Below are 26,320 nucleotides of genomic sequence, written 5' to 3' on the forward strand. Positions count from 1 at the left end.
GTAATCAATATTTCCCATCTCGCACTGTATGGCATAAAACTGTATGCATGTATCACTCATGTATTAGCATGTCACCTAACACCAAATACTCGAATAAACTGCTTGCTTTCTGCAAATGGATACAATGTATAAACATTAGAAGGAAAAAAATGCTGAATTTGGGTCATGTTGACTTTTTATTGGTGTCTTTAAAGCCAAACTTAAACCACAAACCTTTTAAAATAATTAACTACTTTTGAATGTGTAGTACATTTAATTGCCTGCAACTGGACAGCAGTTGGTTACTGCTGGAGGTTACATAGTAATAACAAGAAACTAATACATAACAAGTTTACTATACTTACATGGGCAAAATTTAATGAAACACAAAACAACTACAATTTTGTGTCTTAAAATGTACAGAGGCTGAAACAGAATAAATCAAATTTATGGGACATTTTATAGTATATCACTCAAACACATCAATTATTGCACATGGAAATTGATTTAACAACACGAAAATCAAAGTTATTACTGTCTTACAAAGTAAAAACAGTACTACACAATATACTGTATGCATTGGAACTTAAAAATAGCATTTAGTTGGTTCCAAGCACATTATTTTGAATTATTCAGTAACTGAGTTTTACTTTAGAAGCTAGCAACACATTCAAGACGTGATTGATTACAGAATAGGAACGAGACTACCCAAAGTTGAAGTAGTTACTGTTAGATGATGTTATATTCCACATAATATATTATATATATATATATCGTAGTTTATGAAACATAGGACCTTCAACATCATGTTATCACCTACCATTTCTAGATCACTTTCTGGAATTAAGTCTAATCCAATGTCATTTCCTCTTAAAGTCAGCAAAACTGTGCAAAGGTCTGATCACTGGGGCTGAAGCACAGCTTTCAACTTTCTTTTCAAATAAGTTTTCACTTCTTCCATCGTTGATCTCCATGCAGTTGACTATAGTCTGACAATATCTGATCTTCACCAGTGTGAGCGCCCAAGTGTGTGGGGGGTGAGGTGGGGAAGGCCTTAAACTTCCAATTATTGAATATGTGAACTTGTAAAGCACTGCTCTAAAGATCACTACTATTCAAGAGAATGACTGTTCAGAGTCCTTATCCACAGCAAATCAAATTCAAATCATCACTCAAATTTCTTCACTTTAGATGGTCTCTGAAGTGACTGATTTAGGTAATCATCTTGATTGCCAGTTAGGAAGTCAATAACAACCACATCATTATGTTTTAGAAAAGTAATGCTCTCAAGAGGTTTTCATCTTTATTTTTAATAAGGTAATGAAGGGTTATGGAGAAGACAGGAAAATTGAGTTAATGATAATCATATCATCCATGATTTCATTGAATGGTAGAGCAGACTTGATGGGCTGAATGACCTACTTCTGCTTCTTAGCCTTACAGTCTTAATAACCCCTCCTGAACTTTTTCTAAGAATTACACTTATTCATATTTATTCAAAAACCATCATTAGAGAAAAAACATTAGAAAGGGACTATCTGACTCTGTCCTCATCTGATTCAACTCTTGATAACAGGTATATAAAGATAGCTAGAACCCTGTTTGACTTTTCAATCTGAAGGAGAGGTTTATCAGTCTCCTACTGTTGCCTTGCCCACCAGCTATATAGACAAAAGATCAAATGTCAAACAGCTTTTACGTGGATGATGCAAGCGGTAAGATGATAAACCGTTAGCCATTTAATGATGTATTGTGTCATACAAATTAAAAGTAAGTACAGTCCACTTCTGATGTGCATTGAGCTTGCTGAGCTGTAACTGCAATTGGTACAATTAGCCCCAATGTGAGTGTGATGGGGAAAAAGGGGAAAAGAGAGAAAACATTCGCCAAAATTTCTGCTCCCAATTAGTGTCCAGTAGTCTCTCTGTGGTAAAGTGTATGTGCAACCAAAGAACAAGACTGGACTCAACTGCGACGCCAGTTAAATACCATGCTGAGCCTATATTTGAACTCTCAAAATTGTTACTTGCTCCAGGTAGCAAAGGGATACTGGCAGCCAGAGTACCAAGGATGGAATTGGAAAGGAGAGAGAGAGAGAAATTTTGAACAAGAAAAGCAAACAGATTTATGGCAGCTCTACCAATAATCCATAAATTATCTCTGACTACACAGTTAGGATAGGTGCCTAGAGCAGACAGTGAATTCAATCGAAAGGGAGAGAAGAAACTCTTACTTCTGCACCCAAAATTAGTTGGACTACCAGTCACGTTGTCGGAGACAATTCAAGTAAATGAAACCAGAGAAACTCCCAAATGCTTATGTAGTCATACTAGTCACAACATGACAGAAATCCGATAATCATACAGGTCAGACTTCAGGCTTTTGAACCCACTGGGCCAATTGAACCCACCGTGCAATGCATGGATTTCCTCCAGGTGCTCTGGTTTACTCCTAAAGATGTACAGGTTATGTGAACTGGCTATGCTAAATTGCCTATAGTGTCCAGGGATTTGTAGGTTAGGTGCATTAGTCAGGGGTAGGGAGAAATAGGTGAGGATAGGTTACTCTTCTGAGGGCTGGTGTCTACTTGTTGGGCCAAAGGGCCTGTAGGGATTCTATAATTCAGTAGGGATTCTAAATTATAGCTAAACTTGAAGAATAAATGTGACTGTCATTTCAGAAAAGCAGCAGTAATAATGTACCTGAGCAGCTGGGATAATATAACTGGAATAGATACAACAAAATGCAAAAGTTTCAATATTAAATGGTTGCTAAAATTGCATAGCAAAAGGTTAAAAACTTGTCCAGAAATCACCAGAAACTGAGTTTGCAACCTTAATTTCTCAATGACATGTTTGTTAATTTTTACATTTGTGAATCTTGCAAGGCATGGCACAGTTTCTTCAATTTATGTTAGTTATCTCTAATTTTCGCTCAAAGTACAGAATTTTAAAAAATATGGTAAGAAAGAGAGCCAGATTAGAAGTAGATACCTGGCTATTAGATGTTTGCAAAAGATCTTGTGGCTCAGTATCATAAATAATATTTAACCAAGTGGTCTTGGGAGTATAACAGAACGAAAATATAACCTTCAGCAGTCCTGGGAGATTTCAGAGTTGAACGGGCAGGGAAGAAATATCACTATGGTCTCAGTGCTGAAACATGATTATGGAAGATCAGCACTAGGAAAATGTTCAGTAGTGCAGGAAGAGAGGGATACCGAAACAGAAATGAGGTGAAGACCTGGATTTGGTGTAACTGGCTAGTAGATTGGAGGATGTGAGACTGTTGCAAAGGGCAATGATTGCACACAGTATGTCAGCATGGGGAGTTTCCAAATCAACAGGATGGTGTCAAACAGCAGTGTGGGAGTCAGGCAGTAAATCATAATTCTTTTCGTTATCAGACACATATGCCAGCAATATCCCTTCACAATTCGCCACAGCTGTATTCTTAATACCCTTCCTTCATGTTGTTCAACATATTGTACCACAACTCTTGCTTGTTCAAGGGCAATAGGCACTTTATTGAGTGCATTCTGTTTGTTATATAGTAACTGTACATGAATAGGAGATGTACCACAATGGTTATCCAAATTTAACATGACAGATGATGATGAAAATATAAAACTTAATTCACAGACAAGTAGAATTATCAAATAATAATTCTACAATCTACATCATAAAACATAATTATTTCAAATAAAGAAAACCACTGTCTTATACATTATAAGTCAGTACCAGACTTTGTGAACACAAGGGTTTGAAAGGATGGCAATGGCCTTAATTTGGATTATGTCATGTGGTACAACACAGACTCTTCCCAATACAGTGGGACATAATTTCTCTGGGAGAGACAAAGAAATATAACTACAGGGCAAGTCAACTCATGCCACTTGGGCCAGCTGATCAAACAGCAGCACCAGTAGCAGGTCACCTTTTACTAGGAATAGTTTCCGGAATGAAGACTTGCCAGGGAGAGGAGAAAATGAGAGAGAGAGAGCAATAACAAAGCAATATTTTAACAAAGGTATTTAAATCCATAAATTCTACATACTCAATGACAAGAAACTGAGGTACACTTGCCGAAATAAGAGAGACAGAAAAAATGCACAATAGTTTAACATGTTAAAGATTTTATTTTTGTTAAATACCATGGGACAGGATTGGTAAGAATGGAGATCTTTCAAATCAACATTTGCCTCACATGGGGGATGTTTCTGTAGCTAGGGAGAAACTTCGCATTTTTAAACTCGTCAGCCTTCAGCAGCAAGGAATGGAGGGGGGAGGGGCATTGTAATTTACAAGGAGGCACCTTTTCTTCAGCACATCTTTCATCACTGGTAAACAAGTGGCATGAGCAACCTGACTATAAAATGAATTTCAAGAGGTAATCCAGCAACAGGTAACAAAATTTAAAAGGATTAAAATAACATTTACAAGACACTTAACATTTCATTCAACTCTTATTAAACCACAGAGAGAACAACTCATTATTTCCAAGGACCTTTATGTAAAACTTTGAGACAGCTGCTATTGATGTATTTGACAATGTACAACTCCAATTATCCAAGAACTGAAAGTAATTTGTGTTCTAACCGTGAGATCATTAAAGGCAAGGCCTGTAAGATGCTGTACACAAACATGGTCACTGTGAGCCATACTACCAATGATATGGCAGATCAACAGAACATTTCAGGCCTCAATAACTCGCATGCTTCCTCTACAAGACGAATTTTCCTAGAAAGAATCCAATGAAAATGGCTGCAATTACAACAAGGAGGGAAGGAAGAGCAGTGGAACCGTTGTCTCTGAGTGTAACACTAGATGTGGAAGACACTGGGTTGCCTGACTGAGCTGCCTTCCTCAGCCTCAGTCCATCATCCTAAAAAGAACAAAATAAGAGAATTACAATAGAAAAATCACAGCAATAATCAGCACTTCAAACTTTTATAATTAATGCAATTAGTGATAATTTAATTTTACCTTAATAGCCATTTAGATGTTAGCATTAAGTTGTGGCCCACTAATTTACAACTGCAACAGCACAGTAAATCTTACTTTCATTCTTTTAAAATAAGTGTTATACATTTCATTAAAGCCATCCTCCAAGCTGGTCAACTACAAACACTAATTGGAAGCTGTGTACTTCTCTATGCAAGAGGCTATCACTGGCCTGTCTGTGCACCAAGTAACCAGGTCTTGAGTATATTTGACATTAAAAAAAAAATCAGATGCGCTTTTGGCACATGATTTCAAAAGGCCAGACAGTAGAGATTAAGACTACAGTCCAAAAAAATTAAACACACGCATATTAGGACAAAGATTTGAATTGTCTAATTATAAAGGCTGATGAGTCATTTATTAGTCAAATCCTTTCCAATATTTTTGTTCCTTAAATTTGTGCAGCAGTAACCAAAGGCAATAAGGTGTATAAGTGTAAGCTCAGGGAAAGCACACTCCAATGATACGATTCAGTCCCCTTTTTATCATTAGTTCAAATGGAACACAAACTGAATATGTAGGGATCAGTTAATCTTTGAGGAGTTCCCAAGTTAAAGATTTCCCATAATGAAAAGGGAAAACTATCATATTTGAATATTCTAGTTAAAAAAACCTTTTTGACCATGCTATGCATCCAACAAATACAATACAATGCAACATGAACAGGTAAGGCTTAGCCTAAGTGCGAGCTACTTTGAATTCTTCGGTAGTAACTAAAAGATTCGATCGGGATTTTAAAAACAACTCATGGAATGACAAAATTTATTATTTAATTTAAACCTAGATGTGGAAACGGAAAACAATGATTCAAATTAGAAAATTCTGTGTTTCAGCTTAGAAGAGTTACAAATGGAAGAACAGATCTTAATATGAAGGAAACACCACCCTATTAGTTCATGCGAGGAATATTTATTTCACCCTAAGAGATCTGGATCCATCAGACAGACTTTAGTTGTTGATAAACAGAAGGTAACATTTGCTGAACTGAAAAGTAGGTAATGTTAACAAAAATTGTGAACTTGAACAGAAAAACCATTAGGCCACAACTACTCACCTCTTACAGTGACCAGTCAAGATGAAACCAAACTAAGCGTTAATTCAGGATATTTGAATAATTGAGCACTGAATGGAGATGCAATTGTAATGTACTATTTTTATATGCTAAACTGTATTTTATTTTCTGTATTTCAGAAAATTACAAAATTTACACAAAACACAGAAGAAGTGCAACTTTAACTAAATAGTCAAGCATGCAAATTTAAACAAAAAAATTTTGGTAAGAAACTTGGTCATTTGGAAGTCAAAATAAAGCCCAAATAACAAAAACATAGACTGTCTTGGTACCAAAGGACAGGAAAGAGAAAAGCATAAATCTAATCTTTAGAAGGGATGAGAACAATTATACCAGAACTCCACACAGTAAAAAATATATTGATCCATGTTTTCAGGGAAAAAAAACTAAAGTATTTTCGAGGTAAAATTTGTTGTTGCATCAATCTTACCTCACTTCGGATGCAAGTATCAAAATGGTTACTTGTACAGTAAAGGTTTGAAATGTGAGAGATATGGTTCTCAAGAGTATGGAGACAAGAACAAAACAGTATGGGAACCGGTATGAATACTGCAAATTTGGCTGACAACTATCAATGGTAGCAATTAAAAATTATTTGTATTAGAAACTGAGGTAACAGATAATTTTGATATTTTTAAAAGAATTACATAACATGGTGAAAATGGTAAACTATCACAATGGGAGGAGCTCACCGACACGTATACAACAATATTAAGTCTAACAGCCAGCTATTTCACACCAGGATACCACTTGGCGAATGAAAGTCTTGAAAGTTTAAAAAAAATACACAATATACCTGATTCAGCAGCAAGTCAGTTTTCAAATCAAGATTAATAGCTGTTGACTTCTTTTGTTTTGGCACAGGTTAGAGAAAATTCGTGACTAGATTTAAATTTGAATCACAATGCTCTACATCATGCCAACAAAACCCAAACAGGAATTCTAGACAACTTTCAGTAAAAAGAATACCATTGACATTGACATTTCAGGCATAAAAAAAGGACAAAGTTTTTGAATTTTCATGGTAAACAGCAGGGATGCAGATAAATCAAGCCATCCATTAATCCAGATTCCGTTGCTTCAGTAAGGTGTGTTTGAAATCAAAACTTGGAGACAGTGAGATCTGCAGATGCTGGAGATCAGAACTGAGACTGTGTTGCTGGAAAAGCACAGGTCAGGCAACATCAGAGGAGCAGGAAAATTGACATTTCAGGCCAGAGCCCCTCATCAAGAATCCTGATGAAAGGCTCTGGCCTGAAACGTTGATTTTCCTGCTCCTCGGATGCTGCCTGACCTGCTGTGCTTTTCCAGCAACACACACGACAATGAAATCAAAGCTTGTTGAGTGCGGTCTTGGACCTGATGGACATACGAACCCCAAAAGAAAATCGAAACTAGGAATTAGGAGATGGAAGGAAACATCTCAATTAGTTCCTAAGGGCACCAAAGAATACACTGCCACAGAAGACTATGAAAACTGGGTCACTGAATATACTCAAGTAAAAGATTGATAAATTGAGATATCATTTGTACCAAAGGGTATGGTGAGAAAGCCAGAATATGGCACTTGGAGAGGATCAGACTGAATGGCAGAGCAGACTCAAAGAGCCGAACAACCGATCCCTGCCTTGAGTTTCTGTATTTTTAACAAATATTTTGACATTCAGATTTAAGCAAAGAACTTGCTACTTATATGAAAAAAAAGATTGAATGCAAGATCATTAAGTCACAGTCTTCTGTACTTACTCTATAGTGCCTCCTCAACGTTTTTTGTAATGTTCGGTTGAAGGATAAAGAGTCGGTAGAAATCTTTTACAGGAATGCTAGAATAGGAGTAGGCCATTCAGCCCATCAACCTGCTCTGCCATTTAAAATGATCCTGGCTGATCAAATACTTCAATACCTTTTACCCATACAATTCTCCATGTTTTCTACCAATAATAATCAAAACTTTATCAACCTCTATTTTAAAACTACTCAAAAAATGAGCTGCTACAGCCCTCTGGGGTAGAGAATGCCAGAGATTTTTCATCTTCTGACTTGAAAAAAAATTCTAATCTCAGTCCTAAATGCCATCTCCTGTTGTTTTTCAATAGCTCCCCCTGGTTGTACACTTCCTAGCTAGAGAAAGATTTCAATGAGATCACCTCTCATTCTTTGAAACTGTAGAGAATGCAAACCCAGCTTTCCTACTCTGTCCTTAAAGGACAGTCCCACCTTCTCCAGGAACAGGTCTTCATTGCACACCGTCTCAGGAAATATCTTTCCTGAGGTAAGGAGACCATAACTATGTGCAGTACTTTAGATGTGGTCCAAACAAGCTTCTATGCAAAGGCTTCACTAACCTTGCACTCAGTTGTCCTTGCAATAAAGGCCAGCATTCCTGGAGCTTCCTAATAGCTCGCTGCACCTAAATGTTAGTCTTCTGTGACTTATTGACAAGGATGCCCAAGTCCCTTTGTACAACTACACTTGCCAACACTGGTATTTCAGAAATACTTTGCACATCTGTTCTTCCTACTAAGAGGATAACCTCATTATTTTCTAACTGTCACATTTTGCCCAGTCACTAAGTCTGTCCAAATTTTCCTGCAAGCATTTTACACCTCCTTCACTGTATACATTCTTGCTTAGCTTTTTATCATCTGCAATTTTGGAAGTATTGCATTTGAACAACTGGCCCCAAATACTGTTCCTTGTAATAGCCAACCAGTCAGGCTGTCAAATTATTCCTATACTGTTTCTGTTTGTTAGCCAGTCCTTAGACCATGCCAATATGTTACCTCCTATCCCATGTCCTTAAATTTTGCTAACCAACTTCACTTGGAGGACCTTATCAAAAGCCTTCTGAATATCTGTGGGTGGCACGGTGGCACAGTGGTTAGCACTGCAGCCTCACAGCGCCAGAGACCCGGGTGCTCCGGTTTCCTCCCACATTCCAAAAATGTGCAGGTTAGGTGAATTGGCCATGGTAAATTGCCCCTAGTGTTAGGTGAAGGGGTAAATGTGGGGGAATGGGTCTGGGTGGGTTGTGCTTCGGCAGGTCGGTGTGGACTTGTTGGGGCCCAAGGGCCTGTTTCCACACTGTAATCTAATCTAATCTAATCATTCCAAGTCAATAGCTATTAAAAGTTTAAGAACATAAAGTTTAAATTACAAAGTAAATTTCAATCATCCTGGCATTATGCAACATTGCTACTTAACAATTTGCATAGTACAAACATGCCACTCAGCCCAATATACATAACATGAATTAGGCGAAGTAGATCCTCCTACCCTTTCAGCCAGCTCTGCCATTCCAAATCATAGTTAAAAATCACACAACACCAGGTTGTTGTGGCTCTGTTCGCCGAGCTGGGAATTCGTGTTGCAGACTTGTGTTGTTGTCCCCTGTCTAGGTGACATCCTCAGTGCTTGGGAGCCTCCTGTGAAGCGCTTCTGAGATGTTTCCTCGGCATTTATAGTGATTCGTACCTGCCGTTTCCGGTTGTTGGTCCCAGCTGTCCGCTGCAGTGGCCAGTATATTGGGTCCAGGTCGATGTGCTTATTGATTGAATCTGTGGATGAGTGCCATGCTTCTAGGAATTCCCTGGCTGTTCTCTGTTTGGCTTGTCCTATAATAGTAGTGTTGTCCCAGTCGAATTCATGTTGCTTGTCATCTGAGTGTGTGGCTACTAAGGATAGCTGGTCATGTCGTTTCGTGGCTAGTTGGTGTTCATGGATACAGACCGTTAGCTGTCTTCCTGTTTGTCCTATGTAGCGTTTTGTGCAGTCCTTGCATGGGATTTTGTAGACTACATTAGTTTTGCTCCTGCTGGATATCGGGTCCTTCATCCTAGTGAGTTGTCGTCTGAGAGTGGCAGTTGGTTTGTGTGCTGTTATGAGTCCAAGTGGTCGCAGTAGTCTGGCTGTCAGTTCAGAAATGCTCTTGATGTATGGTGGTGTGGCTAGTCCTTTGGGTTGTGGCATGTCCTCATTCCATTGTCTTTCCCTTAGGCATCTGTTGATGAAATTGCTGGGGTATCCATTTTTGGCGAATACATTGTATAGGTGATCTTCTTCCTCTTTTTGCAGTTCTGGTGTACTGCAGTGTGTTGTGGCCCTTTTGAACAGTGTCTTGATGCAACTTCTTTGGTGTGTGTTGGGGTGGTTGCTTTCATAGTTTAGGACTTGGTTATAAACCAGGTTATAGTCCAACGGGTTTATTTGGAAGCACCAGCTTTCACAGCACTGCTCCAAATCATGGCTAACCTGTTTGTATTTTGAATTCCACATTCCCATCTATCCCAATAAACCTTGATCTCCTTGCTGTCAAGAATACATCTAGTACCATCTTAAAAAAAATTAAATGATCCCACTCCTACCATCATGAGGCAGAGTTCCAAAATTGCACAACTCTCAAACAAAAACTGTTATTGATCCTAAAGGGTGGTCTCTAATTTTTGAACAGTACCCCCAAGTTCCAACCAATCTCAAGAATATTTACACTCCGCTCAACATTTCTCACATTATTTCCCCACTTAACTCTAAGTGTGAACAATCTTCTGCCTTGTATGTTGGATAGCTCCTCTTCAATGAGTTTCTTACTCATTGCTTCAACCATCCCAGTGATGGGTTCCACATCATCACCACTTTTTGCGTAAAGAAAATCATTCTGAACTCCATATTAGATTTCTTACATTGACAGCCTTTTGTTATGCTCTTTTGCATGAGTGCAGCCCTGCATCTATTCAAGCAAAATCTTCTGTAATTTACCAAACTTTTATTTAGTCACCCCCTGCCTTTTTCAAAAGATTCTAGCCTCTCAAAGCGTTATCTATGTGCATGTTTACACATTTTTGGTACCATCCTTATAAATCTACTCTACACCCGCATGTGTACACTTTTTTCCCCAAAATATGACAATGAGAAACGAACCAAGGTTTTGTTAACTTGCCTACTTTTCAATTCTAATCCTCTAAGTAAAGCTAACTGCATAACCTTGCCAACCTCTGACATAACCTTTAGTGATCGATATATTTAAACTCAAACATTCTTTGTTCTCTATTCCACCTGGACTAGCACCGTCCAAGTAATAGACAATAGACAATAGATGCAGGAGTAGGCCATTCTGCCCTTCGAGCCTGCACCGCCATTCAATATGATCATGGCTGATCATTCCTAATCAGTATCCTGTTCCAGCCTTATCTCCATACCCCTTGACTCCACTATCTTTAAGAGCTCTATCCAATTCTTTCTTAAAAGAATCCAGAGACTGGGCCTCCACTGCCCTCTGGGGCAGAGCATTCCACACAGCCACCACTCTCTGGGTGAAGTAGTTTCTCCTCATCTCTGTCCTAAATGGTCTACCCCGTATTTTTAAGTTGTGTCCTCTGGTTCGGCACTCCCCCATCAACGGAAATATGTTCCCTCCTGCCAGAGTGTCTAGTCCTTTCATAATCCTATACAGACGACCTCCCTGTTCTTCCGACCAAAATGCACTAACAACACTTATCAATGCTGAGCTTCATTTCAATTACTTGACCTTTCTCCAAGTTTATTAATGAACTTCTGTCATTTGTTGTAGCCCTTGCTCAAAACTGGCAATGACCACCCATTTCCCAACCTCAATTTACAGTCAGATGCAAATTTAAACTTTGATGCTTTGTTTCCAAAATCATTTGAACAAGAAATCATCCCAGCACCGATCCTTAAGAATTACCACTTCCCATCCACCTATCACTCTGAATAACAATTTTTTTTATTCACATCTGCCACTCGGTCTTGAAGTCAGCTAGCAACATATTCTCAGAAGTTTAAACGAGATTCATACTGGATTCAAAACACGATCTCAGTTTTTCCTCTCTCCACAAATGTTACCAGGATCCATGGGGTTTCTCCAACATTTTATGTTTGTTTCAGATTTTCAGCATCTGTTGTAATTTGCTTTTATCATAGCACTATATTCTGTCACTATTTCTCTAACCTTATTCATCAATCTATTATGCTGTGCTGGAAAAGCACAGCAGGTCAGGCAGCATCCAAGGAGCAGGAGAATCGACATATCAGGCATAGGCCTGATGAAAGGTTCATGCCTGAACGTTGATTCTCCTGCTCTTCAGATGCTGCCTGACCTGCTGTGCTTTTCCAGCACCACACTCTTCGACTCTGATCTCCAGCATCTGCAGTCCTCACTTTCTCCTATTGTACTGTATCTATTTTAGATTATCAAAAACCTTTGCAAATCTGGACAAATCACATCTACTGCATCACAATAGTCTCCTTTCCCTGTTAACTCCAAAAAATTCAATAAGGCACTTTAAGCAAGATTTTAAAAGCAAGATGCAGAATAAAAGGAATCATAATTTGTCAGCTAAGGCTTGCAAACTGGTCAGTAGCATGTATCTCACAATTGTTAAATTCAGTGTCAAATAAATTTCAAAAAATATATTTCAGAAAACATCACAATGTCAGATCAATATAAAGTATTACTGCATCAAAGCAATATTCCACTAGGTTTACTTGCAAATGGTTTCACTCCAGATAGAGATTGAAGGTGCATTTCCTACTGTAAAATTGAGATAAAGGTCACGTGTAGAAATGGTACATTTTCAACCACATGTATTCTCATCTTCCTCACACTGAAAGCAATTTGATGGTGGAGTAGCAGATAGCAAATGGGGCTGAGAGAGAATATAGAAAAATTGGAAAGCTGGATGGAGAAATGGCAGATGGATTTCAATCCAGACAAATGCAAGGTGATGCATTTTGGAAGATCCAATTCAAGAGCGAACTATACAGTAAATGGAAAAGCCCTGGGGAAAATTGATGTACAAAGAGATCTGGGTGCTCAGGTCCATTGTTCCCTGAAGGTAGCCACACAGGTCAGTAAAGTGGTCAAGGAGGCAAAGGGCATGCTTTCCTTCAATGGACAGGGTATTGAGTACAAGAGTTGGCAGGTCACGTTACAGATGCATAACACCGGTTCAGCCACATTTGGAATAATGCGCACAGTTCTGGTTGCCACAAAAGAATGCTGTGGAGAGGATGCAGACGAGGTTCACTAGGATGGTGCCTGGTATGGAGGGTGCTAGCTATGAGGAGAGTTTCAGTAGATTTGGACTACTTTCATTGCAAAGACAGAGCTTTATTGGGGACCTGATTGAGGGCTACAAAATCATGATGGGTGTAGACAGGGTGGATAGCAAGAAACAACCCCTCCCCTTCCCCCAACCACCACAGAATGGAGGACTAAATTACTAGGAGTCACGAGTTCAAAGTAAGGGGGAAAAGTTTCGGGGATATATGCATAGAAAGTTCTTCACGCAGAGGCTGGTGGGTGCCTGGATCACGTTGCCAGCGGAGGTGGGAGGGGTGGGAACGATAGAGTCATTTAAGATTTATTTAGACAGATACATAAATGGGCAGGGAGCAAAGGGATACAGAACCTTAGAAAATAGGTGGCAGGTTTAGATAGAGGATCTGGACCGGTGCAGGCTTGGAGAGCCGAAGGGCCTGTTCCTGTGCTGGAATTTTCTTTGTTGTTTTCGAGCTTATTAAATCAGAGGGGCTTTACCTGTGCTTTGTTTTAAAATTGGACAGAATCCGATGTCACAGCTTAGCTTGGTATGAATATCAATGTCAATCTCTGCTGTAATGACATCAAATAGCTTCATTCACTTACTTTGTGAAAAAAATGGTTTGTTCCTTGATTTATAGCATTGCACTGCTTTGATTTGAATAAGTCTTTTACATTTTTTTTCACTGAATGGATTTCAAATGTTTGTTAAAATGTTCGTATTGATTAACACATGACTCCCTCCTTCTCTAGTGTCAACTATAAACATATGAATGAAATACTGCAAAAGAAAACTTGCAAAGAAAGCACATCAAAGTACTTGGTTTCACACAAATGAATTGACAGATCAATTTTTCTTCCCCAAATTGTAGTGCCTGATCCAACACAAATCTACATTTCTCACCCTGCTGCACTACAAAGGCGCTTTTAGATGGACAGATACAAGCACATTTCCAAGAAAACATGAGCAGTTAAATCTGCTATGTATATCTAAGGGGACCCAATTAATGCTGCAGTGAAAATCTTATCATTTATTGACTATCACAATGCTTCATGTAACCAGATTTATCTCTATGACCATTTTCCTACAACAGTATACACAGCTCAATGACTAACTTTCTGTATTGCAAGTCTAAATTAAGTCAATTATAGCAAGTGCATGCTGTTAATCCTATGCTTACAGGACATCAAAATAATCAGGTAAACTCTGCTAAACCAGATCATAAAAATGTAAAATATAGCAGTTGAATTTGTTGACCGACATTAGGTTGCAACAAAAATGTTAACCATTAACAGTGCAAATGAAAAGGAAACCGCAAGAATACCTGCTCCTGACATTACTCAATAACTTCTGAAAGTGCACGCGTGAACCTAAATTGACAAAAAAAATTTGAGCTCAGCTGAAAGGAATCCCATTCTAATAAACCTGCAGGCACTCAATCAAGGCTCGTGAATATTTGTTTCACTGAAGTGCTGGAGCATGACTATAAAGTCAAAGCCATGACAAGGAGAATGCACAGCATCTCAGAAAAAAAACCAAAGCTCATTATTAAGCAGAATTAGAATAGCCCTCTAATGTTAACCCAATTCTGTATTATAATGCATATTGTGTATAGTCTTCACGAAATAATATTTCTATACTTTGTCTGAGGGTATATTCATGATGAATCAACAAATTAACATGCTGGTGCAATGTGACAGTAGAAGACAAGCTCACACTTGTAAACGCGTGGCATACTACGTTGGTATGTCAACTTACTCAACCGGCTTTGTACACGTCCTAATAATATACCCAAGTTCCATAGTCACCCAGATCAGCCGATTACACAGATTCTTGGGGTAGGAGAGGAAAGTGCATTACAATCATGCACCCTTCAGCTAATGAATCTTGTGGAACAATGGAAGCAAGTGATCTATTTGTCAGACGAATATGCACCGCAAATGTAAAACACAACAGGAAACAAAAGCAAGTGACAAAACTGAATTTTTAAAGGGAACATTACTCCACAAAATGCTTGATGACATCAGTCCATTCTGTATATAGAGAAGAAGCCACTCTTTGATCAATTTGAAATGGGGTACATTAGCACAATGCAGAAGGAATCCTTTCCCTTTCAACCGCCAATCACCTCGCACACTGCACCAGTTTGAATGGTTCCAGTATTTGGTATTAACTGCTCAGATTAAGAGCAACATCCTTCTGCCAACATATCTTGACATACCTCCAGGAATGAATGTGTTATACCATGCAAAGCTTTTTGTATGGTTCATAAAAGCTTACTTTCAGTTGTCGATTCTCCTCTGTCATTTTTGCCAACTCAACTTGAAGCCTCTTGCATTCTTCAACTAGTTTCCGCACTTCAGTGTCATCCATTGAAATACTGGCAGATTTTGGCATTGCCGGTCCATCAGATTTAGGTGCATTCGTTACTGTAGCAGCTTTATTCACTTCAATATCATTCTGCAAACATTTTTAAAAGGGAGTATTATTTATACTTAAAAGTATTTTTAAAAACTTGTTTAGACATAAATGAAGTACAGTAGTGTAAAGCATAACAAATATCTTAAAACAATACTCCAGACATTTACAAAAAATAGAGAACATGGGCATAGGCTGATCGACCCTTTTAGCTGCTCTGCCATTCAATATGATCATAGCTGATCAGCCAACTCAATATCCTCTTCCCACTTTCTCCCCATAATCTTGGATATCTATTGCCCTATGCACCATATTTAACCTCTCATTGTAAACATTAAATGTTTCAGCCTCACTTGCTTTTGTACCATAGAATTCCACAGGTTCTCCTCATCTCAGTCCTAAGTGGCGTACTCCTTTATCCTTAAACTCTGACCCTGCTTTTTGGACTACCTGGTCATCAGGAACATCCTTCCTACATTCATCTTGTTTAGTCCTGTTACAATTTTATAGATTTCTAAGATATTCTACCCCTGACATCTTCTAAACTCTACTGTAAATAGCCCTAACCAATCTAGTCTCTCTTCATTTGCCAGTCCTCCTGTACCAAGAATCAGCCTGACCCCTTACATAAGGAAACCAAAACTGCACACAGTACTCAAGGTGCGGTCTCACCAAGGTCCTGTACAATTGCAACAAGACATATCTACATCTATACTCCAGTAATCTTGCTATAAAGGCCAACATATTATTGGTTTTGTTCAAGAAGCACTACACTCGCATGCTTACTTTCAATAACTAATGTACAAGGATACCCAGGAGAAAGTGAGGACTGCAGATGCTGGAGATCAGAGTCAAAGAGTGTGGCAGTGGAACAGCACAGCCAGTCAGGCAGCATCCGAGGAGCAGGACAGTTGACATTTTGAGCATAAGCTCTTCATACAACAATACCCAATCTCGTAGCACCTCTCCTTTTCCAATCTATCGTAATTTAGATAACCCATGTTCATGTTTTTACAAAAATGGATAACCTTACATTTATCCATATTACATTTCATTTGCCATGCATTTGCCCACTTGTCCAAATCACATCAAAGCATCTCTGCATCCTCCTCATAGTTCACCCTCCCACCCAGCTTTGTGTTGGCTGCAAACTGCCTCAGCTAAATCATTAACATATATTGCAAATATCAGGGTCTGGAACTGATCCCTGCAGTACCATACTAGCCACTGCTTCCCATTTGAAAATGACTACCTGCCGATCAGCTCTCTATCCATGTCAGTCGAGAAACCCCAGTCCCATGCACTTTAATTTCACATGTTAATCTATTTCAGACCTTACTGAAGGCCTTCAGAAAGTCCAAGTAAACCACATCCGCTGTCTCCCCCTTACCAACTCTACTACCAACACTTTTTTTAAAATTTGAGTAGATTTGTCAAATATGACTTCCCTTTCATAAACCTTTGTCGACTATCTGATCTTGTCACTGTTTTCTCAGTGCTCTATTACTAAACATTTTATCATGGACTGCAGCATTTTCCCCACAACCAATGTCAAGCTATCCAGTCTATAATTTCCTGTTTTCTCTACACCTTTTTATTTCCAGTAGTATCAGAGTCATACAGCATGGAATCAGACCCTTCGGTCCAGCCAGTCCATGCAGAATACAATCCCAAAGTAAACTAGTCCAACCTGCCTATTCTTGGCCCATCTCCCTCCAAACCCTTCCTATTCATGTATCTATCCAAAATGTCTTTTAAATATTGTAATCGTACCCGCATGCAGCACTTCCTGAGGAAGTTCATTCCACAAGCAAACCACCCTCTGTATAAAAAATTTGCCCTTTGTATCTTTTTTAAAATCCCTCTTCTCTGACTAAAAATATGCCTTTTAGTCTTGAAATCTTCCTTCCTAGAGTTAATGGTAGGTGTCTTTTCCCTTATCTATACCTCTCATTATTTTATGAACTTCTATAAGGTTGCCTCTAAAACTCCTATGCTCCACTGAAAAATGTCCTAGCTTATCCTGCCTTTCTTTCTAACTCAAACCTTCCATACCCAGCAACATCCTAGTAAATCTCTTCTGAACCCTCTCCAGCTTGATAATATGCAACCTAAAATTGGTTAACCAGAAGTGCACACAATATTCCAGAACAGGCCTCACCAATGTGCTTTACAACCTCAACCTGACTTCCCAACTCCTATGCTCTAAGGACTGAGCAATAAAGGCAAACATGTCATACACCCTTTTAACCACCCTGTCCATATGTGACACAAACTTCAAAGAATTATGTACATGCACCCCAAGTTCCCTCTGTTCTATCACACTATTGCTTTCTTTGTTGATAAATACTTTGCATTTATCCTTATTGAATGCCATCTGCCATTTTTCAGCCCATTGACCCATTTAATCAAGATCCCTTTGTAATCTTAGAAGACCTTCTCCACTGTGTACTATGCCACCAATATCCACAAACTTACTAACCATACCTTCTCTATTCTTATCCAAATCATTTATATAAATGACAAACAATAGAGAACCCAGAACCAAACACCACTAGTCACAGGTCTCTAGACCAAAAAGCAACCCTCCACCATTACTGTCTCAAGCCGTTAAGCCAATTATGCATCCAACAGCAAGCTCACCTTGAATTCCATGTGGCCTAACTTTACTAATTGGGTAAAAACAAGGACTGCAGATGCTGGAAACCAGAGTTTAGATTAGAGTGGTGCTGGAAAAGCACAGCAGGTCAGGCAGCATCTGAGAAGCAGGAAAATCGATGTTTTGGGCAAAAGCCCTTCATCAGGAATAAAGATTCCTGATGAAGGGCTTTTGCCTGAAACGTTGATTTTCCTGCTCCTCGGATGCTGCCTGACCTGCTGTGCTTTTCCAGCACCACTCTAACCCTAACTTTACGAATTGGTCCACCATATGGAACCTTGTCAAAGGCTCAAGATTAGATTGCCTACCCTCCAATTCACACAAACTGTTCTAGAGTCCAAATAATTTTAAAAGATAGCCATTGCATCCAACTATTTCTAGGGTCACTTCATTAACTACTCTAAGATGACTCAGGATTATGCATATTTAATTTAGTCCCATCAACCTCTCAATCACTATTTCCCCACTAATACTGGGATTCTTCTGTTTCTTCCTCTCATTAGACCCTGTATTTCTCATTAAAGATTGTTTCTATCCTCATTTGTGAAGACAGAACTAAAGTATGTACTTAATTTGTCTGCCATCTCTTTGCTCCCCATTGTTACTTACCCTGTTTCTGGTTGTAAGGAACATACAATTGTCTTCAGAAAACTTCTCTTCACATATGTACAGTAGCTTTTACAATCAATTTTTATGCTCCCCTCTAACCTGCTCAAGTACTCTATTTTCCTCCTCTTAGTCAATCCCTGCGTCTTCCTTTGCTGAAATCTAAAAACTGTTCCAATCCTCAGATTTTTTTTTGTAGCTAATATCCCTCGTTTGGATCTAACCCTCTCTCTAATTTCTCTTGTTGGTAATTCTAAGGCCAACTTTCCCATTTTATTTTGTGCCAGACATCAATGAACAATTGGTGCAGTTCCTCCACGCACTCTAAACGTTTACCATTGCCTATCTATCCATCATCCCTTTAAATATTCCTCAATCATAACCAACTCAACCCTCACACCATTTTGGTTTCCATTATTTAGATTCAGGACCTAGTCTAAGAAATAACACGGTCATCCTCCATCTTAGTGAAGAATTCATTACTTCATTGCACTGTTGCAAAATACTCTTCCTAGAACCTTTAGATCAACTATTTTAACGTGACTCCCAGTGTACAGAGTAGGCACTTTAAATATTTTGACTATTTTGGCTCACACATCACAACTTAAAGAAAAACCTATTCCCAAAAATCAATATTGTATTTATAGTTCATACACATGCCCTCCCATATCAAATTGACTTAGCTATAGTTATTTAATTAACTTTGAATTTTTTTCATCACTGCAATATTTAAATAGTGATTAAAATAAATTGACTGCTACATCTTTCTCAGCTAGCATACTATGAATTATTTTAGTTTTTTATTAAGAGGAATATAGCAATGTTTGGAAATACCAAATAATTATTAAATATTTGGATTATAAATATTCCCTTGTTATTACTTAAAACACTAAGAGTAGAATTGTCAAACAAGACATTGCACCTCTAAATGCTGTTTAACATTTTCTGCTGAACATTGTTCAACTGTAAATGTGCAGGTTCAAATGATAAAATAGAAATTTCACATTGAATATATATTATTTAATTTTATTTAACCCATTATTTATACATACCTATAGGCCTATGATTCAGAATTTGTAAAACCCTATCACCTTCTGCAAAAATGTCAAAAATATATGCAACCAGAAGAACAGTGGACTCCTCTTATTGTCTTTGCCAATTTTCAAAACTGTCAATTCAATGTTTGTCACACCAGTCAGATGAGTGCTCACTGCTCCCTTAAAATGGGAGAAGAAAATAATATGCCTTTTGTACTGCAGTAGCAGCCATCTGAGAAAAGGCCGTCTCATTTTAATTAGATTGCAGAATGATTAAACTCGAATTGTTTCCTCCAAAGAAACTACATACAGAGCGAGCATCATTTTATCCTCATTAGTCGCAAACGTGACAACAGGAATCCACTGTACGATTCTTGCTGCAATACTTGCATTAATCCTAAACTGAACTAGTTGCTAACTAGAACAGACCTGGACCTTTTGTACTCTGGTGTCACTGGCTGGGGCAGATACAAATCCCTGCAGGTCACTTCTATGGCTACCACTGATTGGAGTCTGACGAATGCCACCACGGATTGGAGTGTGAAACCTGAGACCATTTCCTGATGTGGGTACAGCACGTGGAGGCAGTCGGCCACTGTCATAATAGTGCACAAAGCTATGCAGATCCATCTTTGCTGCACCTAATGGGGTGTCTAAACCACTGTCTAATGGGTCGCATTCTACAATCTCGTTCTGCTATATAGAAAACAAAAACTTCAGGTAGATACATGCAATAATAACTAGCTTCTCTTATGACTCTTATAAGCAGAGCTTGCATTTCTTTCTTTGTGAGGCCTTTTAGTATTTTATTTTATCAGATGAATTGCACACTCCTCTGCTGGTCTTGATTCAAATAATCCAATAAGTTGACATAAGTTTTGTCCACTGTTACCAATGGCATATTTACAGAAGGGGAGGGAAAAGATTTTAAACAAATATAAACAATCACATTTGCCCAATATAATAAAATGCATGCCCTTCTTATAAGCCAAGCTATTCGTTAATCTTGAAAGCTTCATATCTGCACTCGTTGAATCAATTATATAAAAGTTTTCATTTTAGTAATGTCATCAGGATTTCAAATAAAGCACAATGGTGATCAAATGAAAGTTTAATATAGTGCCCATTTAAAGTGGTATAAAATCAAAAGGTACCACGGTTATCTTTTCGCTCTCCCACATTTGGGATTCCAACTTGCACTAAGATAAACCGAGAAACAATACTAGATTAATATCTAGTATATGAGGTAATAGACTCAATCTTCAATTTAGTATGCTTGCATGAGCTAGCAGCAATTCTGTTAAATAAATCATAGGAAATACCTGCTTTACCTCAAAGTAATCTGAAAAAACTAGTACTAGTACATAAGACATGAGTATATCAGCTAATTTAGGATAGCACAGGAAATAATGGAATTAATAATGATTGGAAAATGTGGCCCTTCGCTGTTTGAGATTTTTTTCTTTATCAACAAAAGTCTGGGGCAAAAATGTTGAAGTCTGCAAAATTTGTATTACTAATCGAATATTTTAAGGGTATATGATAACAACAGTAATTCAAAGCAATACACATCAAAAAGTGAACACTTTGAAAAACTGAATACCTCTTTAAAGTAGTTAACTGGACACATTAATAACTGGTAGAACAGTAGAAAATAACTCGAGAATGATTTTGATCACATTTGCACGTTTTATCAATTCAAAGGAATAAAGGAGTTGGAAGTCCTTTAAGGAGTTGAATAGTCACTTCAGCTTCAAGCCAGGCAATAGAAATGTGCAGGATACTCCCAACCAGACATTTTGGAACCAATGCTAATTTAATACAAAAAAAATAAGAACAGGAAATGCAACAGTTGAAAAATTAATTAGATTTTAAAATACACTATATGCACATGCAACTACTTTAAAGAAATATGCACATTCAATAATTAACCAATTTCTCAAAAACAACATTTTCAGATTATTCAGGGAGCAAAAGCAAAACATGATCTGGAGTTATTTACATCTGTGTTAAATAAAATACTAGAGGGCATAGGTTTAAATTGAAAGGGGGAAAGTTTAAAGGAGATGTGCAAGGCAACGTTGTTTTACACAGATGTTGTCAGGTGCCTGGAACAGGTTGCCAGGGAAGGTGGTAGAAACAAACACAATAGCAATGTCTAAGAGACTGTTAGATAGAAACATGAACAGGCAGGGAATGGAGGGATATGGACCATGTGTGGACACAAGGTTTTAGTTCAGTATAGTATAGACCACGGTGGACTGATGGAACTAGCTCCTGTGCAATACTGTTTGATGTTCTTTGTAAAGCAACGAGAACTCAACAGTCACATGTTTTGTGCTGTGTAATCAGATAGCAATAAATGTACAAAGAGAAAAGTTTACATCAATTCAACATGGAAAATAAATGAAAAGTAATCTTGCAAAATCAAGTGAAAATAGGTTTTGACTCTCAAATTTCTTCTTACCGATTTCTCATTCTCTGCAGGCAACTCAAAGACACATCTGAGTTTAGAATCCATAAGATCTTCAGGTTTTGCATCTTTCCACTAAAGAAAACAAATAAGTCTATGTAAATAATACTTGGGCACAGGCATCATAATGTGAAATGTATTACCACAGATTGTATAACTGAAAGTGAGGGTCTCTGACCAAACTATTTAACAGTGCACTCCTGTTGTATATCCTAATGGTGTTTCAATAGTGTATTTCATGAGCTTTTAATTAAAAAAAAGGGCAACTCTAAAGTTAAAGTGGAAATTTGCCAAAGATCTGAAGAATCTCATCCCAAAAGTACTACATTGAATGTAAAATGGAAGACTTACAGGTGAATTAAAAATTTTAAGTTTTTAATTAAAAAATAAAAGATGCCTATCAGTCACATTCTTTCCATTTCAACTTCAGAAGTAGGGCGTTTTGCTGATGACTGCCCAATATTCAGTACCATTCATGACTCCTTTCCTAATGAAGCAGTCCATTTCCAAATGCAGCAAAGCTTGAACATTCAGGATATACTGATGGTAAGTAACATGCACCTCAGACAAGCACGAGGAAGTGACCATCCCCAACAAGGGGTATGTTCTAACAGTAAAACCACAATAAAATGCCCAACCATCAACACCCTGGGGTTTACCACTGACCAGAAACAAATGCAGCCACAGGGGAAAGTCAGATGCTGAGAATACTGCAGGAAGCAACTCATTACCAGACTCATCAAAGTCTGACAATCACTAACATAGTACAAGTCAAGAGCATGACAGAGTACTTGTCAGGATGAGTGCAGCTCCAATAACACAAACAGCTCAACATCATCCAGGAGTAAAAGCACCCCATTCACCATCTGGCACAGTGGTTAGCACTGCTGCCTCACAGCGCCAGAGACCTGGGTTCAATTCCCGCCTCAAGCGACTGACTGTGTGGAGTTTGCACGTTCTCCCGGTGTCTGCGTGGGTTTCCTCCGGGTGCTCCGGTTTCCTCCCACAGTCCAAAGATGTGCAGGTCAGGTGAATGGGCCATGCTAAATTGTCCATAGTGTTAGGTAAGGGGTAAATGTAGGGGTACGGGTGGGTTGCGCTTCGGCGGGGCGGTGTGGACTTGTTGGGCCGAAGGGCCTGTTTCCACACTGTAAGTAATCTAATCTAATCTAATCTAATATTCACTCCTTCCATCCACTATAATAGTAATAAACAAAATGCACTGCAGTGATGTGCAAAGACTGCTTTGATAACAGTTTCCAAATCAGTGACCTCTACTGTCTGGAAAAACAAGGGCAGTTGGCACTGAAAGCACCACCACTTCGAAGTAACTCAAACGTTGATCATCCTGTTCTGGAAATGTATCAGTCCTTCACTGTTGCTCATGAAAATCCTTTACCACCTTATGTTGTGGAGTTGATTTTGGACACCAGGTTATAATCCAACAGTTTTACTTGAAAATCACAAGCTTTCAGAGTTGCACCTCTTCGTCAAGTGAAGAATTCAAAATCTCATGATTTTAAAGAAACCTGTTGGACAATAACCCTCCTTATCTAACAGTACAGTTGATGAGCCTAAACTGCAAAGATTACAGCAGGTCAAGGTGACTCACCAACACCTTCAAGGGCAATGAAGGAATGAACAATAAATGATGGTACAGGCCGTGCTCACATCTCATAAATGTGTCAACTAAGGCCTGCTGTGTTTTTATTCACTGTTACAGAGTCATAGAGACGCACAGCACTGAAACAGATCCTTTGTCCAACCCGTCCATGGCGACCAGTTATCCCAACCCAATCTGATCCCACCTGCCAGCACTTAGCCCATATCTCTCCAAACCCTTCATATTCACATACCCATCCAAACGCCTCTTAAATGTTGCAATTGTACCAGCCTCCACCACTTCCTCTGGCAGCTCATTCCATACACGTACCACCCTCTGCGTGAAAAGGTTGCCCCTTAGGCCCTTTTTACATCTTTCCCCTCTCACCCTAAACCTATGCCCTCTAGTTCTGGACTCCCCCCAACCCAGGGAAAAGACTTTGTCTATTTATCCTATTCATGCCCCTCATAATTTTGTAAACCTCTATAAGGTCACCCCTCAGCCTCCGATGCTGTAGGGAAAACAGTCCCAGCCTGTTCAGCCTCTCTCTATAACTCAAATCCTCCAACCGTGGCAACATCCTTGTAAATCTTTTCTGAATACTTTCAAGTTTCACAACATCTTTCTGATAGGAAGGAGACCAGAATTGCCCGCAATATTCCAACAGTGGCCTAACCAATGTCTTGTACAGCCAGAACATAACCTCCCAACTCCTGTACTCAATACTCTGACCAATAAAGGAAAGCATACCAAACGCCTTCTTCACTATCCCATCTACCTGCGACTCCACTTTCAAGGAGCTATGAACCTGCACTCCAAGGTCTCTTTGTTCAGCAACACTTCCTAGGACCTTACCATTAAGTGCACTGCTAAGATTTGCTTTCCCAAAATGCAGCACATCACATTTATCTGAATTAAACTCCATCTGCCACTTCTCAGCCCATTGACCCATCTGATAAAGATCCTGTTGTAGTCTGAGGTAATCTTCTTCGCTGTCCACTACACCTCCAATTTTGGTGTCATCTGCAAACTTACTAACGCTACCTCTTATGCTCACCTCCAAATCATTTATATAAATGAAGAAAAATAGAGGACCCAGCACCGAACCTTGTGGCAATCCACTGGTCACTGAAAAACAACCCTCCACCACCATCCTCGGTCTTCTACATTTGAGCTAGTTCTGTATCCAATTGGCTCGTTCTCCCTGTATTCCATGAGATCTAACCTTGCTAATCAGTCTCCCATGGGGGACCTTGTCAAATGCCTTACTGAAGTCCACATATGTCATATCTATCGCTCTGCCCTCTTTGTTACTTCTTCAAAAAATTCAATCAAGTTTGAGACACATAATTTCCCACAAAGCCAGGTTGACTATCCTTAATCGGTCCTTGCCTTTCCAAATACATGTACATCCTGTCCCTCAGGACTCCCTCCAACAACTTGCCCACCACTGACATCAGGCTCACTGGTCTATAGTTCCCTGGCTTGTCCTTACCACCCTTCTTAAACAGTGGTACCACGTTAGCCAACCTGCAGTATTCTAACACCTCATCTGTGACTATAGATGACACAAATATCTCAGCAAGAGACCCAGCAATCACTTCCCTAGCTTCCCACAGAGTTCGAGGGTACACTTGATCAGGTCCTGGGGATTTATCCACCATTATCTGTTTGAGACATCCAGCACTTCCTCCTCTGTAATATGGACATTTTTCAAGGTGTCACCATCTATTTCCTTACATTCTTTATCTTCCATATACTTTTCCACAGTAAATACTGAGCAAAATACTCGTTTAGTATCTCTCCCATTTTCTCTGGTTCCATACAAAGGCCACCTTGGTAATCTTTGAGGGGCCCGATTCTCTCCCTGGTTACCCTTTTGTCCTTAATATATTTGTAAAAACCCTTTGGATTCTCCTTAATTGTATCTGCCAAAGCTATCTCATGTCCCCTTTTTGCCCTCCTGATTTCCCTCGTAAGTATACTCCTACTGCCTTTATTATCTTCTCAGGATTCACTCGATCTATCCAGTCTTTACCTGACATATGTTTCCTTCTTTTTATTAAGCAAACCCTCAATTTCTTTAGTCATCCAGCATTCTCTATACCTACCAGCCTTTTCTTTCACACTAACAGGAATATACTTTCTCTGGATTCTCGTTATCTCATTTCTGAAGGCTTCCCATTTTCCAGCCTTCCCTTTACCTCCAAACATCTGCCCCCAATCAGCTTTTGAAAGTTCTTGCCTCATATCGTCAAAATTAGCCTTTCTCCAATTTAGATCTTCAACTTTTAGATCTGGTCGATCATTTTCCATCACTATTTTAAATCTAATAGAATTATGGTCACTGGCCCCAAAGTGCTCCCCCACTGACACCCCAGTCACCTGTCCTGCCTTATTTCCCAAGAGTAG

General features: G+C 38.9%; 1 protein-coding gene across 1 annotated transcript in view; it reads right to left on the minus strand.

Moving 5' to 3' along the window:
* Window positions 1–4,097: 4,097 nt before the first annotated feature.
* The window catches only part of vapal (VAMP (vesicle-associated membrane protein)-associated protein A, like), an 83,354-nt gene continuing 61,131 nt past the window's right edge, over window positions 4,098–26,320 (minus strand). The window contains exons 4-6 of the mRNA XM_072569846.1: window positions 22,300–22,380; window positions 15,393–15,572; window positions 4,098–4,863 (exon numbers count right to left, since the gene is read on the minus strand). Of these exons, the coding sequence (XP_072425947.1) occupies window positions 4,702–4,863; window positions 15,393–15,572; window positions 22,300–22,380 (423 nt within the window). The 3' untranslated portion in view covers window positions 4,098–4,701. The remainder of the gene's footprint in view (window positions 4,864–15,392; window positions 15,573–22,299; window positions 22,381–26,320) is intronic.

Source organism: Chiloscyllium punctatum, chromosome 5 (genome assembly GCF_047496795.1).
Source record: "Chiloscyllium punctatum isolate Juve2018m chromosome 5, sChiPun1.3, whole genome shotgun sequence".
In the NCBI taxonomy this organism is placed as follows: Eukaryota; Metazoa; Chordata; class Chondrichthyes; order Orectolobiformes; family Hemiscylliidae; genus Chiloscyllium; species Chiloscyllium punctatum.